This window comes from Antrostomus carolinensis, unplaced genomic scaffold (genome assembly GCF_000700745.2).
Source record: "Antrostomus carolinensis isolate BGI_N321 unplaced genomic scaffold, ASM70074v2 scaffold27300, whole genome shotgun sequence".
Lineage (NCBI taxonomy): Eukaryota > Metazoa > Chordata > Aves > Caprimulgiformes > Caprimulgidae > Antrostomus > Antrostomus carolinensis.
In genome coordinates this window covers 395-19555 of record NW_010289806.1, presented here as the reverse complement: position 1 = coordinate 19555, position 19161 = coordinate 395, and the positions used below count along the sequence as shown (strand labels likewise).

General features: G+C 50.8%; 1 protein-coding gene across 1 annotated transcript; it reads left to right on the top strand.

Annotated features, from left to right (window-relative positions):
* Positions 1–4789: 4789 nt before the first annotated feature.
* AK4 (adenylate kinase 4) lies at positions 4790–10606 on the top strand (the record flags this gene model as incomplete). Its single annotated transcript, XM_029085884.1, has 4 exons — positions 4790–4909; positions 7752–7924; positions 8684–8802; positions 10492–10606. Coding segments are annotated over 4 exons (527 nt in total), but the record flags the coding sequence as incomplete, so codon positions are not given.
* Between the last annotated feature and the right edge of the window lie 8555 nt (positions 10607–19161).

Sequence of the window (19161 nt, the reverse complement as noted above, 5' to 3'; positions counted from 1 at the left end):
TTCCAAGTGGCTTTGGCTGAGGGTCTTCATTGCCAGAGACACATGGGTCTTGTGTCTGTCCCACCACTCCCTTTAGTGTGCTTTGTTGGAGGCAGAGGTGGCTCCTGTCCCCTCTTCATGGTAGATTTTGTTTGTTAGCATCGCTTAAAGTACAGAAAAAAAGGCCAAGGGGGATGTGGGCTGTTCATGGCCGAGCCCCACGTCCTTCCCCCCACCCAGTGTTTCTCCTCTCCCTTAGCTCCAGATTGCTGTAGCCTAAATAAAAATATCATGTAGAAGGTTGTGCCGTGGGGCAGAAAGCCCAGGGATATCGCACAGGGTCTGGAGGCTGCGAAGTGCTGTGTTTGGGAACAGCCTCCCCCTCCTGCCTCCTCCCGGGTGGCTGTTTTGTTGTTAATCATGGCCTCAGGATGAGAGATGTCCCTTGGGGCTGTAACTCGGTGTTGCTTTGATAAGGAGGGCGGATGGCTGCAGATCAAGGTCTCCTCAGGGAAGCCACAGAGAGCCTGAAGTCCCGTGCATGCGTTAAAGGGCGGATTAAACTCACGGTCATTAGATTAATGGGATTAAGCCCACAAGTCAAGAGGTTGTTTTGCAGGGAGCTCAGCGCTGCTGGGAGCACCCACTGCCGGCCTGGCTCAGCCAACACGAGTAGCAGCTAAGGAGTAACTGCATCTACTACCTGGAGTACCTGCAGAGCAATGCATGCAGCACCTCTCTGCACCCACCCGTAGCAATGGGGATTTTGGTGCTTGCACAGGTGCTGCCCAGTGCAATAGGGCTGAGCCCCAGCTCCTCACCTGGGGAAACTGGGATCTTCCACCCTGCTCAGGAAGGACTGCCCAAACCAGACCCTGGCCCAGGTTGGCCAGAGAAGCTGTGGCTGCTCCTCCCTGGAAGTGTTGAAGGCCAGGTTGGATGAGGCTTTGAGCAACCTGGTCTAGTGGAAGGTGTCCCTGCTGCTGGCAGGGAGGTTGGAACTGGATGAGCTTTAAGGTCCCTTCCCACCCAAACCAGTCTGGGATTCTGTGAACCTGGCTCCCCTTTGTCTCGGGTCAGGGGGTGCTCACAGGGAGCAGGTTGAGCTCTGGGGCTGATGGTGGTATGGCTGGGAAGGGGATGGCAAATGGAGATGAAAGCTGCCATGAGGAAACCCTGTGGAGCAGGGCTGTGCTGCAGGGCTGTGATGGGTGTTGGGGATATGGGGACGGGGCAGCTCTGCAGGTCCTTCATGCAAAATACATTCCTGTTCCTTGTCAGCGAGAGGAGTGGTGGCTGTGCTGTGCATGCTTTGGAGCAGGGAGAGCCTGGGGGGCCTCCAGTAGCTGTCTGGAACCAGTCAGCACCCTGTGCTGGTGTGGACCCCTGTGGTAGTGCATTCCCCTTGTGCTGGTGCATGACCCCTGTGCCAGTGTCTGCTCCCCATGTTGCTAGGAGCATCCTATGCCCCTCCGTGCACCCCCACATTTGGCATGAACGGGGGACATGGAGGAGCAGCATCCCTAGCTGCTGGAATCATCCATCATGGAGCAGTGGAGAGATGTCCATCCTTTCAGGGACCTGGGAAAACTCCACGGTGCCAAGCTGATGACCTCCGTTTTATTTCCAGACTTCCCAACTGCGGCTTGGTGTGTTTGTGATTTGAAGCACCAGGCTTGGCTCCAACAGCCCCCCCGAGTCCTTGGGCTGGCCAACCCTCCTCAGGGTGTCTGCAGAACCTTCTGCTGCAGCTTCAGCTCTGCCACCACCAGGCTCTGCCCTGGGAGCAGCTCTGCTCTGCTGGCGAGTGCATTCCCTGCAAGCCTGTGGCAATGTGCAGACCATGTGAATAAATATGAAAAAAATGTAGGTGGATGCAATAATATTTATGCCCTAACAGGTCTCCGTGCTGGTTGCAAAAGACATCATGTCTTCATTCCATCCCCGTGTCCTTTGCTTTCCCAAGCAGGAGAGCTGCCAGCAGTGCTGGTGACGTGTGGGCACCGACAAAAAACTTGTCATCAAAGAAAAAAAAAGGTATTTTCTGCTGGCAGTGCCTGGCAGCCACCCTGGCTCCGAGCAAAGAGCTGCTCAGCGGGCTGAGCTGACACGCCTTTATGGAGCAGAAGGAGGGGGACACGGTGGTCCCTGCTGTGGTCCCTGTCCCTGTGATGATTCAGCCCTGCAGACCTGTGAGTCAGTGCTGCTGCCTGCCTGGTTTTGGAGGCAGATCTCCAACGGGGAGTGTGCCTGGGCTGGCAGCCCCAACCTGCCCTGCTTTCCTGCCAGGCATCCTCCTCAGATCCATTCAGGAGCCTGTGGGGTTTCCCCATCCCTGTGCTCCCAAGGGATCCATGCAGGATGCATCAGCCTCCCCCTTTAGATCTCATGAACTCTCTCCAGTTCTTGTAATATCTTGCAAAAAAACCTCCTCCCACAGCTCAGGAATTCAACCCACGGCCAGGTGCCTGTGCCTGCCCAGTCTGACATCTTGCTGCCGTCTGGAAAACCAGAGCCTGCCTCCAAATGCAGGATCCTGTGGCTTTTTTTAGAGAGGACTCATACTTTGGGCAGACTAAAATCATAGAGTCAAAGAATCCCAGACTGGTTTGGGGTTGGAAGGGACCTTAAAGCTCATCCAGTTCCAACCCCCCTGCCAGCAGCAGGGACACCTTCCACTAGACCAGGTTGCTCAAAGCCTCATCCAGCCTGGCCGAGAACACTTCCAGGGAGGAGCAGCCACAGCTTCTCTGGCCAACCTGGGACACTGGCTCACCACCCTCACACCAAAGAATTTCTTCCTCATATGTCATCTCCACCCCCCCTCTGCCACTTTCAAGCCATCACCCCTTGTTCTGTCACTCCCTGCCCTTGGCCAAAGTCCCTCCCCAGCTTTCCTGGAGCCCCTTCAGGGACTGGAAGCCACTAGAAGGTCTCCCCGGAGCCTTCTCTTCTCCAGACTGAACAGCCCCAACTCTCTCAGCCTGTCCTCACAGCAGAGAGGTGCTCCAGCCCTCGGATCATCTTCCTGGCTCTCCTCTGGACCTGCTCCAACAGCTCCAACATCCTTGTTGTGCTGGGGGCTCCAGGCCTGGATGCAATATTGCAGATAGGGCCTCCCAAGGGCAGAGTAGAGGGGAACAATCCCCTCCCTCTGGTGATGTCCTCACCAGAAATCTTGTAAATCCACTGTCTTCATCAAAAATCTTGTAAAAAATGATTGTAGAATTGTTCATTTCTGGTGACAAATGCTATTTCAGCTGCTGTGGGAAGGGAGCAGAAGAGGTGTCAGTGGGCTTCTGGTCCAAGAAGAAAAGGCTGGACCTCTTCTGGTGGCAGGATTGGGGCTTGTCACATGTGATGGCAAAGAATATGTGCATTTTCCAAACACTTTCTTTGTGTCTCCAGGTGGCTAAAAGAAAATCACAGGTAAACTGTAACATAAGAAGCAAGTGAATTTATTGTCTCTCTCCTTGAAGTCACATCTGCTGTACCCCAGCTGCAATAAAAATATAAGCAGAATAAACCTATATCACATGGGGTGATGGCAGGCTGCCGTGGAGGTGGGTCCAGACATGGTGTTACCTGTGCAGAAACCACCGCTGGCTTCTCCTCCAGCTGGGTGATGTGAGGGAGAGCCAGGCAGGAGCCTGGTGAGGTATTTTCTACCCTGCAGTTCCACCGCAGTTACATTCTCAAGGATTTAATCTTGGAAAGAATTTCCTTATCTGAGTGTATCTTAAGCTGAGGCTCTGAAGTCTCAAAGCCCTTTGGGTGGGAAGCCATCTTCTGCTTCCAGCAGCAATTTAACAAACGCTTTGAGGTTTGGGTTTCGCATGAGCTCGCTGGTGATGCCTGTTCAGTGCCGCGTTTCGCGTGTGACATGGTGAATTTACACCTCTCTGGACTGGTTGGGGATGCTGACACCGGTGTTTTCTGATCATGGTTGTATGTGGAAACTTTGTGCCTATGAACCAAACGTTGCCAGATCTGCAAGCATCGCTTAAGCGCATCGTTTGTCCTCGTGGCTTTGCTGGAAACCTCTTCTGAGGCACCAGAACTGCGCCGTGCGTGTAGGTACAGGCACTATTAGCATCCTGTGTCTGGTACTGATGGTGCTTTAAAGCCAGCAGTGGGCCAGGCAGCCAGATCTGTGGTCCAGGATGAGATGTTGGAGGTGTGCAGAGGTTGGCTGCATCCCTTGCAGCTGGTTCAGTGTCTTTCCTGAAAGGGTTCTCAGGGGTTGCCCAGGGCAGTGGTGGAGTCCCCATCCCTGGAGGGATTGAAGAGTCGTGTAGACATAGTGCTGAGGGACATGGGTTAGTGGGGAACTTGCCAGTGTTGGGTTAGTGATTGGACTCCATGATCTTCAAGGGCTTTTCCAATCCATTGGAATTCTGGGATTCTGTGATTCAGGACATTTAATATCCGTGACAGTGTCACTGGTGCCATCTCCAAGACCAAAGGAGCTCCGTGTGTAGCACACAGTGCATGTGTCCAGCATGGCTGGGATGGTGCTGGTGGCCCTTGCCACCATCAGCTGGCTGCCAGGTCTGCCAGGGCTTGGCTGGTGTTTGCTGTGTTCCCACCCTTGGATATATCGGGCATTTCCATTTCTACAGCACCAAGAGGACCGTGTGGCCCCTGGCTATCAGGAGTGGTGACTGGAGCTGGGGGATGCTGCTGAAAGGCTCCTGGATGAGCGATCTGGGAGGACAAGCAGAATTTGAGGGGGAACGATATTTTTTAAGCAGAAATGTCATGCTTTTTTTTCTTTTCTTTTCTTTTTTTTTTCTCTTCTCTTGAACAGAAGTTGGCATCTTGGCAAAGCAGTACCTTGAGCAAGGCCTTCTGGTGCCAGACCATGTCATCACGCGCGTGGTGATGACGGAGCTGGAGAAGCGGCGAGAGCAGCACTGGCTGCTCGATGGTGAGTTTCCTCTGGATGGGAAAATCCCAGCCCCCTTTCAAACATTTTTTACTGCTAATGGTTTGGGCAGCAGCGAGAGAGAGAAAAAGCAGAAGGTGCCTTTGCTGGTTGTTGGAGGAGAGGCAGGAGCTCTGCCTGTGGGTGTTTCTTCCCTCTGCCCTGAGCAGCCGCACGTGCGTGTCCAGCTGAGCCCTTGGCACGTGTCCGGGAAAGGGAGAAGCAGGGACAGGAGATGGGTGTTTCATAAAGCAGAGCCAGTGAGCAGAGCTGGGCTGGAGGCAAGCCAAGAAAAACCTCTTACCTCCTCCATATGTGTGCGAAGGAGCTGCTCATCCCGAGCCTGAAAGCCACCAGAGGGGTGGGTGGAGAAGATGCTGAGAGCAAACCAAGTGGTGAGAGGAGCAGCAGAGGGTTCGCCAGGAGCTGCTGCAGCCCTTGGCGAAGCTCCTCACCGCAGTGAGGACTGAGGATCTGGCAGTGTTGGCATCAAGGTCTGGCAGTGTCACCTCAGTGAAGCTGTGTGGTGAAGCCATGGTGCATTGCTGCCGGTGGCCTGAGAGATGGCAAGAGCTGATGGCAGCTCTAGAAACTGCTTTGGGGCTTGGTTAGGGGATGGGGCAGGGCTGGGTGGGTCACACTTACCTCTGGTGTTGGGCACGGGCAAGTGTGACATACGGGGACAAGCGGCTGTGGCTGTTGTAGGGGGAGAAACCCACCCTTGCCAATCATCTGAAGCTCTTCAAAGTCAGTGAACCTGGAGATCAGACTGAGACAGTTGATTTAGAACAGACTTGGGCTTTCGGAGACCTCTCAGGCTCCTGATAGGGAAAATACAAAAGAGTTTACAACTAAAATAAGTCCATGGTCTAGAGCTGTGGGCTGGAGGATGCTAGAGCTGGGCTTATTCCTCACATGGCCCTGGGTGGCCCCAGAGGAGAAGTGACTTGTGCTGGGACTTGGGGTCCGGCTGAGCTCTTCACCGCAGCGAGCACCAAGGATCCAGCAGCGTTGGCATCAAGGGTCTGGCAGTGTCATCCCACTGGGCTCACAGGGTGCATGTCAGATACCTCAAGCTGTGTAGATCCAGGCTGCCTTGAAAATGCTGGCCCCTCTATTAAAATCTCATTATTCTTACCATAATGCCACGTAATTCATCTGGAAACACGGAGATGAACAAATATTACAGCTACAAGCGCTGCGTAAACAAGTCCATATTTCATTGTTTCAACAAATTGATGGGGGTTTGCATTGACACGCTCAGATCTGGGTTCTTGCAGCTCAGGATGTTGATTTATCTTGGTACGACCCACAGCAGCCTGGTCCAGGGACCAGCTCCTGTTTCATCACAGCTTTGTCCTGAGGGTGCCACAAGGGCAAAGCAATTCCAGCTGTAACGAGGATTTTGGGAGCCACCTGCTTTGTGTACTGACCTCTGCTTGTACCAAGATGTTCAAGGGATGGGCTGCCCCCAAAGCTAAAATCTGAATGTGATGGTGGAACGTGCGCTGTTACCTTCCTCCTCCTCATTTTGCGGGCGATTCCTCTGCCTGGGGGTGCGATGGCTGCAGTCAGAGCCCCGCTCCAGCAGCACTGTGACCAGGAGTCTGTTTATTTCAAGTGATCCGTTTGATAATCATGGAATCATAGAATGGTTTGGGTTGGAAGGGACCTTAAAGCTCATCCAGTTCCAACCCCCCTGCCAGCAGCAGTGACACCTTCCACTAGACCAGGTTGCTCAAAGCCTCATCCAACCTGGCCTTCAACACTTCCAGGGAGGAGCAGCCACAGCTTCTCTGGGCTGTGGCTGATGTCCTGTGCTGATGTCCTGACAAGCTCTCGGCTGATAATGCTCTGCTTGGGAAAAGCCTGGGAGGTCCCAGAGGGTTTTACAGATGTAAAAAAAGGGTTAAAAAAATGCACAAAGGGTGTTGTCAGCAATGGAAACTGGAGAGGGGACCATTTCAGAGTCACCCCTGGTTGTGGTCCAGCAGCAAGAGCAGATGCTCCCACCCGCTCGCTGGCTTTTCCAAACAAAAGGTACCACCTGGTACCTTCAGAGAACTGGGGTGATGGCTGTGCAAACTATTTTATCCCAGTATCCTTGGTGTCCTCCATGTAAACCAGCAGTGTGTCATTCATCTGTGTACAGTGTTTTGTTTCCTTCAGGTTTTAATTTGTAATTCCATCATTTTTTTGTTGTTGCCTGTGCCCTCTCACTTGTCTCCAGCCCTGTTCCAGACATGACTTTGCAGGAAAACACGAGCCCACAGCAACCAGCATGTTGTATAGAATCATGGAACTGTTTTGATTGGAAAAGACCTTTAAGATCATTGAGTCCAACCACAAACCCAACACTGCCAATCCCACCTCTAACCCATGTCCCTGAGCACCTCGTCTGCCCGTCTGTTCAATCCCACCAGGGAAGGTGACTCCACCACCTCCCTGGGCAGCCTGTTCCAATGCCTGACAACCTTGGGGTGAAGAAGTTTTTCCTCAGATCCATCTAAACCTCCCCTGGGGCAACTTGAGCCCATTTCCTCTTGTCCTGGCCCTTGGGCCTTGGTTGAACAGACCCACCCCCACCTCTCTCCACCCTCCTTTCAGAGACTTGGACAGAGCCAGAAGGTCTCCTCTCAGCCTCCTGAGGGATGTATGTGAGGAGCTGGTGCTGTAGGAGCTATTTTTTATTGCAGCCATATGGTGGCTGTCTGTCTTTCACACCGCTTGGGCTACAGTGAGGAGCTGCGGTGGTTTTGCAGCTGCGAGATGGATGGTTTTGGTTCCATCACTGCTCCTTTCCTGCCTCTTCTCACAACCCTTTTCTCTTGCGGTGCCTGCACAGGTTTCCCTCGGACGCTGGGGCAAGCCGAGGCGCTGGACAGGATCTGCGAGCTGGATCTGGTGATCAGCTTGAACATACCCTTCGAGACGCTGAAGGATCGTCTGAGCGCCCGCTGGGTTCACCCGGGCAGTGGGAGGGTGTACAACATGGACTTCAACCCCCCCAACGTCCAGGTGAGAGCCCAAAGCATCGCGGTGGCACCGGCTGGTAGTGATACACAAAGTGAAAATATCAGAAAAACCTTTTGCTGGGTGAGCTGAGATCATAAAAAATCACTGGGGAAGAAACCCCAGGTGGTGGGAACTGAGCACTGGAGAGCTTTGCTCTCAGGAGCCGGCCTGAAGGAGTTGTGCTAAATGTTAATTAGGAAAATGAGATTGATGTTAAATGCGAGATGGAGGGACTTTTCCTAAGGGCAGTTAATGACAAAACAAGGGGAAATGGGTTTAAGCTGAAAGAGGGGAGGTTTAGATTAGATATTAGGAAGAAGTTCTTCACTGTGAGGGTGGTCAGACACTGGAACAGGTTGCCCAAGGAAGTTGTGGATGCCCCCTCCCTGGAAGTGTTGAAGGCCAGGTTGGATGAGGCTTTGAGCAACCTGGTCTAGTGGAAGGTGTCCCTGCTGCTGGCAGGGGGGTTGGAACTGGATGAGCTTTAAGGTCCTTTCCACCCCAAACCATTCTATGATTCTATGCTGTCCAAAGGATGCTTGTTCAACGAAGAGCAGGACGAGGCATTTGTCAGCGGTTGCGTGGCGGGGAGCTGCAGCGTGGGTGATGGGGCTGGTGGCTGCATCCTCTTGATGGACTTGTCAGCGTCCATCAAGAGGATGGACTTGTTAATGGTTGGACTCGATGATCTTGAAGGTCGATGATCTTGAAGGTCTTTTCCAATCAAGGCAATGCTGGGTTTCTGTGTTTGCTTTCCCCTAGGGCGTTGATGACCTGACAGGCGAGCCGCTGGTCCAGCGTGAGGATGACAAACCCGAGGCTGTTGCTGCCAGGCTCCGAAAATACAAAGATGCTGCAAAGCCAGTAATAGAGCTGTACAAGTGAGTGGGACCGTGAAAATATATCACAACGTGCCCATAAGAACAGGCACGAGCGCTGCTTCCACCAGCCAGTCCTGTGTCCCCATCCCAACACCCCGGGGAGCCCTGGCATCGTCCCTGCCAGGATTTGGGGTGCAGATCACTGCACTGAGTGACACAAAGTCCAGCCCTTCATCACAGCCAAGCCCTGGCCCTGTTTGGAGGGAGGAGGCTGATGTAAAGAAATTCAGAGCAGCTCCACTGCGTGGGGTGGGAAACCTGTTTGCTTTGCAGAAGTTCTGCCCATCAGTGCTACGCAACTCCAGCACAAGAGATGGAGAAGCTCAGAGATCATCGAATCATGGAATGGTTTGGGTTGGAAGGGACCTTAAAGCTCATCCAGTCCCAACCCCCCTGCCAGCAGCAGGGACACCTTCCACTAGACCAGGTTGCTCAAAGCCTCATCCAACTTGGCCTGCAACACTTCCAGGGAGGAGCAGCCACAGCTTCTCTGGGCAACCATCTGTTGATGCCTCAGACACTGCCCTGCCCTGCCCACACAAAGCCATCGCTGAGCAAGCTGAGGGTCTGTGGGCAGGTGGGGACAGTGACCTTGTAGAGACTGGCTCTCCTCCTGCCCACACCTGCGAGCTGCTTTTGACCATAAACTCATATGGCCTGTGCTGTGCAGATCCAGAGCAGTGTGTGCTCTGCAACCATCCTGCAAAAAATAGGACGAGGGGTAATGATTTTAAACTGGAAAAGGGTGGATTTAGGTTGTATATTAGGAAAAAGTTCTTCAATATGAGGGTGGTGGATCATTGGAACAGGTTGCCCAGAGAGGTGGTGGAGGCCTCATCCCTGGAGATATTCAAGGCCAGGCTTGATGGGGCTCTGAGCAACCTACTCTAGTGAAGATGTCCCTGCTCACTGCAGGGGGGTTGGACTAGATGGCCTTTGAGGGTCCCTTCCAGCCCAAACCATTCGATGATTCTATGAAAAAAATCAGTCCAGGGCCCCAAGGCATTTACAGAACCACAGAATTCCCTGGACTGGAAAAGCCCCTTAAGATCATCGAGTCCAACCATGAACCCAACACTGACAAGTCCCCTATGACTAACCCATGTCCCTCAGCACTATGTCCACACGACTCTTCAATCCCTCCAGGGATGGGGACTCCACCACTGCCCTGGGCAACCCCTTCCAATGCCTCAGAACCCTTGCAGCAAAGAAATTCTTCCTCACATCCCATCTCAACTGCCCTGGCCACAACTGGAGCCCATTTCCTCTTGTCCTGGCCCTTGGTCCTTGGTTGAACAGACCCACCCCCACCTCTCTCCACCCTCCTCCAAGGGACTTGCACAGAGCCAGAAAGTCTCCCCTCAGAGAGAATTGGGGCCCTGAATTCCCCTTGCTTAATGACATGAATAAATCTTGCTGATTGACATCTGTAAAGTGCTTTAGAGAGGGAGGGGTCTTCAGGGGGCCGGGGGTGAGCTCTCCTCCCAGGTAATGGGATTATTCGTGCTTATCTGGGTTTGGGTCTCCCATGGGTGAACGCAGCTGGGCTCCTCCCTGTGAACGCTGCGGAGGGAGCAGCCACTGCTCGTTCCCTTTATCCCCTTCTTCTCACCCAAAAAGCCATCGGTGAGCTTCCAGCCTGTCCTCAGGAAGGGCTGGTGCTGACTTCTCCTCTCATCTCTCTTCCAGGAGCAGGGGCATCCTTCACTCCTTCTCGGGGACAGAGACCAACAAGATCTGGCCGTACGTGTACACTCTTCTTTCCAGCAAGATCCCGCCCGTTCTCTCCGACGAGGAGAACTAAACAGCTTGTGCCAAGGACCAAGAGTTAATTCGATCATGGATTTGGTTTCTCTGCTCAGATTTGGTGACCATGTGGTATCTAATGTCCCTTCTCCACATGTACTGGGTGACGTTGGTGGATACCAGGGTATCAGGGTGAAAAGATCTTTGCTTGTAAGGTCAAATCTGCTAGAATAAGGTTTTGTTCTTTCTCTTTTGAAGCTATAAAGTATTCTTGCCTGCGGTCCAAGTGAGTGATGCAAACCTGGGTCATGATGATACCAGGTTTGGTATCACACTCAGCTTGCCATGATGTCCCTGCCACCCTCACACAAACCCATTGGGGTTTTTTTTTAATATATATTTTTTTTCTATTAAATTTATTTCTCAGAGAAATAAGACTCTAAAAATGAAGACTTAGTGCAGTGGGAACTGATGAGCAGCACGGACAGTGTGTACACTACAAAGCTTGGAAATGTGAAGATCACTTTTCCAGCATTAATACACACAAAAGAAGGGAAAGTTTGGAGGTAAAACACACACTTGTGCTTCTTCTGTAGAGAGAGAGAGGAAACCCCTGTTACAAAGAGCTGCCGTACGGTCTCGTTTTCATGAGATGCTGTGACACGGAGCAGGATCTGTGCTGGGGATGCGTCGCACTCCTTTGTGCTTACCTTGTTTATAGCTTTTAATATTCCAAGATAAGGTCATGTTAGAAGAATTTCTCCCCCAAAGATTTTTTATAATGTGTGCTTCAGTTTTGGGGAGAAATCAAATCATTCCATCTTCTGTGCTGCCTTTATCCCTGAGATCCCCTGGTGATGGGGGTGTTCCCTAAGTGATACCCGCTGCGGCTGCAGCATCTGTGGCAGAAGTGGCTCCATCTCCATGAACCCCCAAAAGGGGTGAGATATTTCCCTTCCAGGGGCTGTTGAGGGCCATGCCCAGGCATTTCCCCAAGATTTACATCATCATTGGAGCGTGTCGCTCCTCTTCAGAGCTTTGAGGCCGAGCGGAGTGGCTTTTCTCAACTGGAAGTACTGTAACCCTCAGTGGTGGTGGGATGCAGTACCTAAGCAATGGGGACATTCTTTTTGTCTCCTTGAGTTGCCTTATTTTATAGACTATATATTTAAAGAAAAAAAAAAAAAAAGCAAGATGTGTATTTTTCAAAGTTTAAAAAAACAAACAAAACAAAACAAAACAAGCGCTGAATTTTAGCATCGCCTTTTGGGAGCTCTGCCCGAAGCTGCTGTGCTGCAATCTGCATGGGGGGGCAGAAAAGCTGTCACTCCCCGACGCCTGTTTGATTAATTAGAGCAGCCTGGGCAAGTTTCTCTTGCTGAAATGTCACAGGTTTTATTTTCACTTGGAGAGTGGCCCTGTGGCAGGGGACGGGGAGGAGCTGACTGACTTTTTTAGGGATGCATGGGCTCCGTGTGTGAAACTTCGGCACATTCCTGGGAATTTTTATCCCTGATCAGCCACCCATATCCTTGTGCTATTGGAGGAGCTCCTCATGTTTGCTCTTTCCGTTGGTGGCATCTCTGCCTGCTTGTCACCTGCTTGTCACCTACCTGTGGGTACAAGTGATGGTGCAGCGGCGGTGGCAGGGGAGGGCTCTGCATCCCACTCCGGATGGGAGCAGAGGGACCGTTGGGTTTCACTGCTGTCCCTGGGGACCTTTCCATCCCCCCTGGAGCTCTTGGGCTGGGAGGACGCAAATCTTCCAGCCTGCAGTGAAATCCTATTTAAGAAAGATTTTAGATTTTCCCATGACCCTCGGATGAAGGGCTGGGTTATTTTTAAACACAAATCTAGAAATAGCCAAAATGTGTGTGCTGTTTTCTTTTTAACAGTGTTGAGCAGGATGGGGGGAGATGATGGGGAGGGTTTTTTAGGCTATAAAAGCAGCCCCAGTGCCAGGCAAGGGGCTGCTCCCTGCTTTCCCTCGCCTGCCTCTTTGCTTTTATCCTTCCCTGCTGCAAAATTCTGCCTGTGGAGAGGCTCACCCCACGGCAGGACAGGGCTGGCAGATGTTTTTGCCCCAGGAGAGCCGCCTGAGTGCTTATTTTAAAAGCTTTGAGCCCTATAATAGTTGTAGAAATCCCAGAGCTGTGCATGCATCGAGCCCACGGGATAGATTTTTCTCCGAGAGTTGTGGTGGTAACGGGGTATTTTCATCAACCAGATACCAGCAGGGATGTGATCCCAGAGCGACACGTGTCCCTCACTTTTCCTCCCCGCCGTGCTCCCCTTTGCTATTTTACTGTGAATTTCACCCCTTTTCTAAAGCGACAGCAATTTTGTACCTACCCAGGAGATGATGTGGTGGGAGGAGGATGTCCCCGCGTGCGGGACACCGCTGGCGTGTCACGCCGAGTTTTCTTCCTGGAGTTTTCTTCCCGGTGAATCACTGCAGCTGTGTTACTGCTCGAAAGATGTAAATAAATTATTTTCCCTCCTGCTTATCCCTGTGCTGGCAGTGTCTGTGTGTGAGTTATACCCCATCTGCACTATGGGATGTGCATGTGTGGGTCTTTTTTTTACCTGGGGTTTCTTTGTAGGAGCTGCTGCTGTTGATGATGATGATGAGGACGATGAGGAGGAGGAGGGAAGAAGAGCAATCAGAGCATCCCCACTTGAATTCAGGAGAAAAACCCCCAGCAAAGGGGGTCTCCCATGTTTTGGGCTCGGGCACAATACTGCTGTTAGGATTCCTGCCTTACAGCCAACTCCTTTATTTGATAAAATCCAAAATATTGGTTAAAAAGCCAGTTCTGACAGTGCGGATAAAGCTGGTTGCTTCTGCCCTCACAGAATCACAGGATGTCAGGGATTGGAAGGGACCTCGAAAGATCATCCAGTCCAATCCCCCTGCCAGAGCAGGAACCTAAATGAGATCACACAGGAAGGTGTCCAGGCGGGTCTTGAATGTCTCCAGAGAAGGAGACTCCACACCCTCCCTGGGCAGCCTGTCCCAGGGCTCCGGCACCCTCACTGTAAAGAAGTTTCTTCTCAAGTTGAAGCAGAACCTCCTGTGTTCCAGCTCACACCCATTGCCCCTTGTCCTACCATTGGGCATCACTGAGAAGAGCCTGGCTCCATCCTCCTGACATTCGCCCTTGACATATTTATAGACATTAATGAGGTCACCCCTCAGTCTCCTCTTCTCCAAGCTAAAGAGCCCCAGCTCCCTCAGCCTTTCCTCAGCAGGGAGATGCTCCACTCCCTTCATCATCTTGGTGGCTCTGTGCTGGACTCTCTCCAGCAGTTCCCTGTCCTTCCTGAACTGTGGGGCCCAGAACTGGACACAATATTCCAGATGTGGCCTCCTATCCTTGTTACCCATAAAGTGGTTTATATTTTCCTATTTAACTTTCCCCCCAATAAAAATAACGGAGAGCACCGGGCACAGCAAAGCTCTGGCTATTGCCGGTGCCCCGTGTAATCCGTCACGTGTATTTTGGGCGAGGGAATTAAAAGCCATAAGCTGAAATGCCTCCTCCCATCACTACTGGCTTGCAGATCTGATTGGTTTTTGATTTTTTAATTCCCAAATAATAGCTCAGGGCTGTTGCTCACCTGTTTGGTGTAAGCAGAGACTCAGAAATTATTAGGAGAAATTAAAATAAAGGGTGGTAAGCAGCAAAAGCACTGCCTGGGAGGTGAGAAAGCAGAGGCATGGCCAAGGGTTGACCTCAGCATCCGTGGGCGAAGGAGCAGATCCCAGCAGGAGGGATGTGGGTGATGCCAGGGTGGGGGGTTGTGGCAATCCGGAGGCAGGGAAGGGATGTGTTTCCTTCATGCCACTCCATCTGAGGGTGCGAGGGCAGATAAATATGAGGAGGAAAAGAGCTGGTTAAGCTAGAAAATGAACTTGGCCTAAAACCAAACGTTTGGAGGTCAAAAAGCAGAGGGATACGTGAGCAGAGTAAAAAATCACGCTGAGACCAAAGCCTTGGCAGGGCAGCTGGGGTGGCACAAGGGTCAGTGTCCCCAACCCTACACCCCAACTTTGGGGCTTCCCCCCAGCTGCAGGGGACACAATACGCACAGCCGGGGATGCAACAAACCACCCTGGCACCTGCGAGGCAGCGTGTCCCTGTGGGGCTGATAAATACACCTTTGTATTTCAGAACAACACTGAAATCATCAAAATTCCCCCTTTTCTCTGAGATTTGTACATATTTTGTGCAATATCAATCCCGTCACGTCAGGTTTTTTAGTATATTATTATTTATTTGTTTTCTGCACTCCACGCTGCTTATTTACAGCCCAGTTATTTTAACTTGTCCTTTTGTGTACCTGCCCCCGGGGACCTGTGCCTTGAGCTCCTCTGTCATTTACCCATCCGTCATTACCCAGAGATTAAAGCTCCTGCGATGCTCTGGTACAGTGGGGATGGGGGATACGCAAGGAAAATAACTGGAATTATTGATGATTGCTTGGAAGAAGTGACACTGATAGCTGGTAATGCTGTTGCATCTGTAATTATGTTGTGAGAAAGATATGAGGGTAATTAAGAACATATTTCTAGGACTGTGGTGGTTTAACACGACCGGCAGCCAAACACCAGGCAGCCGCTCGCTCACCCTCCCCTGATGGGATGGGGGAGAGAATCAGAAGGGGAAAAGTGAGAGAACTCGTGGGTTGAGATAAAAACAATTTAATAATTGAAATAAAATAATAATTATAATATCAGTCTTAATGGATTTAATAAATGAGTGCTGCCCAGTGCAGTTGCTCACCACCCACCGACCGATGCCCAGCCTGTCCCAGCCAGCGATCCCGGAGCAGAGACAGTCCCCAAACCCAGACCCTGGAAGATGGAGAGCCTGTGTGATCCCCAAGAGAGCTGAGAGGTTTTCTGTCAATTATTAATTGACCCTCAGTAATATACTGACCACGATGTGATATGAGATGGAATATCCCACTGGCAGAGCCAAATGCCAATTTGAGTTTTGCTGATTCACTACTCTCCCCCTGAGTTTATTCTGCACCTGCAGACTAGCAAGGTGGAACGTCCTTGATTTTCTTTGCAACAACTAAAATCATCACTATATTATCAACATTCTTCTCATCCCAAATCCCACACTGAAACCAAAACACTCTTTGAGCTCCTGAGAAGAATTTTAGCTCTACCCCAATGAAACCAGGATGAGCATTAGTGTGCCTCCTCCCAGCTCTGCAAAGCTTTGACACGCTGCATCCCCACTGAGTCTGTCCAAAGGATTCAACCTTCTCCAAAAAGCAAGAAATCAGTGGGGGGGGGAGGAAAAAAAGAAAAGAAGATTGCTTAGATTTGTATTTGATGGATCAGACCTGCAGACTCCAGATCCCACTCCATGCCACATTTTAGAAGATGTGATATGTCTGCCTCCATCCTCATCCTTCCCTGAGTCTCTATAATCCCAAATATAACCCGGCTGGCACGCAGTTCCCTGGCAGCAGCGTCCCAGCCCACGGCCGTCGCCCCGTGACCCGGGATTGCCGCCGAATGACGAGTCGAAAGCCGGCGTGTGGGATCTCAGCCGGGTTCCCCGTCTCTTTGCCGCAGGAACGGGGAGAGGAGGATGCAGGGATCTGAAAAGCAAGGTAAGGAGAAGCGAGCCATGAGCGGGGGCTGCGATGGGAGAAGAGCGAGACGGTGCGCCATCAAAAAACTAAACCCTAAAAAAAAAAACCCCCCCGGGATGTTGTTGACGGTGAATTTGTGCTGAGTAATCACCGGGATGGCACGTAGGGATCCTGCAGCTGGGGATAAGGCAAAGGAATTTCTGCTTTAAAGCCATGTTATATAATAGGTCGGAGGGAAAAGATCAGGCTGGAAGCTGCTTCCCTTGGCAGCGTTGCGCGTATCGTTGTCTGACGGCAAGTTCAGGCGCTGAAACCCCGCAACGTCTACCTGCGATTGGACTCGATCGTCTTCAAAGGTCTTTTCCAATCGAGGCAATTCTCTACTCAAACATTTAATAACCTGCAGCTGCCTCCTGCTCTGCCTGCCTCGGTGACTCCAGGTAGAACAGGAGCATCTCTTCTCACACCCCCCAGATTGGTGTATTTTAAGGCTGTCAGAGCTATTTAGGTGTATTACCTTCAATGAAGAGAAATGAAGTGATTTTTCAGGCTTCAAATGAGAAGTGTCGCTTAAATCTGAACGCAGCTGTATAGGAAGGGTGATATAAATGATATAAAATACCTATATAAATGGGTAACCATATAAATGCTGCTAGAAAATACGGATATCTAGCCTTTTGCAGCGCATCCGCTGTGACACCAACCCTCAAACCCCCCCCATTATATTCTGCTGAGACAAACAGAGCTGCATTCTCTTTCAAAACCCTATTTCAGGCCAGAAAAGAGAAATAAATAAATATATATATAGCTCAATGTATACAGCAGTGCATTTGCTTCAGTCCAACCCTGGGAGGGGGGACACAGCAGAGCTTCCTGGTCCCCACGGCACTGCTGCTTCAGGTAGGTGTTTATCCCCTTCAGCATCACCTCGGGATGGCCATGACTTTAAAAAATCAAGAAATATTTCATGTCTTGCTGATGTATTTGTGGCTGTCATCCCTCTAGTCTTATTTTGGATACGGCCAAGGAGAGGAGGAGGAGGAGGAGAAGGAGGTGGAAGGGGAGGGTGAGGAATATTTTGGACAGGCTCCCAGGTCCGCAAACTACCCACTTTATCCACCTTCTGCATTTGGACTAGAGCCTCCATCTTCTGCTCTCCCTTCAACCGTGGATTTCTCTTAGTCACAGCCTTCCCTGTGAAAAAGAAATTTTAAAAAAATCAAATAAAATCAGCGTACCAAGTAATTCAGATGGCACAGGCAGCGCGAAGGCAACCCAGGCTGCACTATATTTAGCCGACTGTGACACAGCCACCTTGTTTATGGTCCCAGAAACGCTCCCAGCCCATAGATGCAGCATTTTGGAACAGCTTTTAAGGAGGAACCACATTTTGTCCTTGAGTGTCGGGTTTTTCCTACGCGTGGCCGGCAGCGGAAGCGCCAACGTTTAATTGCTGACCCGACTAATCCGTCTGGCTGATGGCTTTGCCCTGCTGCGGATTAATCCCGGGGCCTCCCGCTGCGCCCGCCGCCCCGCTTGGTGTGACTCCTCCAAGCTGGGTTTTTGAGGCAGGATTTAGAATCATTGAATGGTTTGGGTTAGAAGGGACCCTCAAAAGTCATCTAGTCCAACCCCCCTGCAGTGAGCAGGGACATCTTCACTAGAGCAGGTTGCTCAGAGCACCATCAAACCTGACCTTGAATATCTCCAGGGATGGGGCTTCCACCATCTCCCTGGGCAACTTGTTCCAATGATCCACCACCCTCATATTGAAGAACTTTTTCCTAATCTCCAACCTAAATCCACCCTTTTCCAGTTTAAAACCATCACCCCTCATCCTATTTGCTCAAATCCATTCCACTTTGTAGCAAAAAAATATGGTAGCAGCCTGGGGGCCACATGGAAAAGGGACTTGCTGGATTGCAGTGGTACAGACTTTGGTACCCACATTGTGCCACCCAATTTTTGAGATCAAAATTGGGTTATCACGGGCTCGGTGCCAACCCCATAGGGTTGTGTTTTCCCACAGCCCCAGCTCTACTCAAGTGGCTTAAATTCACCTTGAAAAGGCAATTAGCATCCGCAGCGCGTGAGGGATGGAGCAAAGAACTTCACCTGAGCATCTAGAACTAGCGGCCAGACCCAATGGGGTGGCTGCTCCTCTCCCAGGATGTTCCAGACACGGGGAGATGGTTGAAACCACTGTGGAGCTCACTGGGGTCTGACCTTTGCTGGGTGTGTGGCATCCTGCAGCGCTTGGATTTGGAGAAGAAAACTCTCTGGCTGCAGGGAACATGGTCTGGAAATCCTATCTCAGTAATCCTGAGATAGTGTCATTTCCATCCCCTGTAACAATTCCATTATAGATGCTTTTTCAGAGGTAGATAAAGCAGCCATGGGAAGCTCTCAGCATTAAAATACTATAAATATGACTTTTTATTATGTATACTCAATTATAAATAGTGTTTTTATGAATTCCTGTGGTAGTTTACATGACAATAGTCTATGAGGCCCTGCTGTAAACAACATATAGATTTCTTTCTCCTAAGTTCTTGTTTTTAATCACCAGAAATAATTTACATCCCTGAAGCATAGAATCATAGAATTATAGAATGGTTTGGGTTGGAAGGGACCTTAAAGCTCATCCAGTTCCAACCCCCCTGCCATCAGCAGGGACATCTTCCACTAGATCAGGTTGCTCAAAGCCTCATCAAGAATGATGGCTGGGAGGCAGAGAGAGAGAGAAACTGGCTGTGCAGAACAAAATCACACAGGGAGACTGAGGCAAGGGCCAACATTTCCTCCAAATCCTCTGAAACGGGGTTTTTGCTCTGCAGGAAACTCGTGACATTTATTTCCTTCCCCAGATCATGTTTGGAAGCAGAAAAAAAAAAAACCTCAAACATTTGAATTCCTTTTGCAAGTAATAGTTTTCATGGGAAACTTTAGAGAAAGAGCAATTTGTTTTCTAGTTAGCAAAGGTTTCTCTGCAGTACA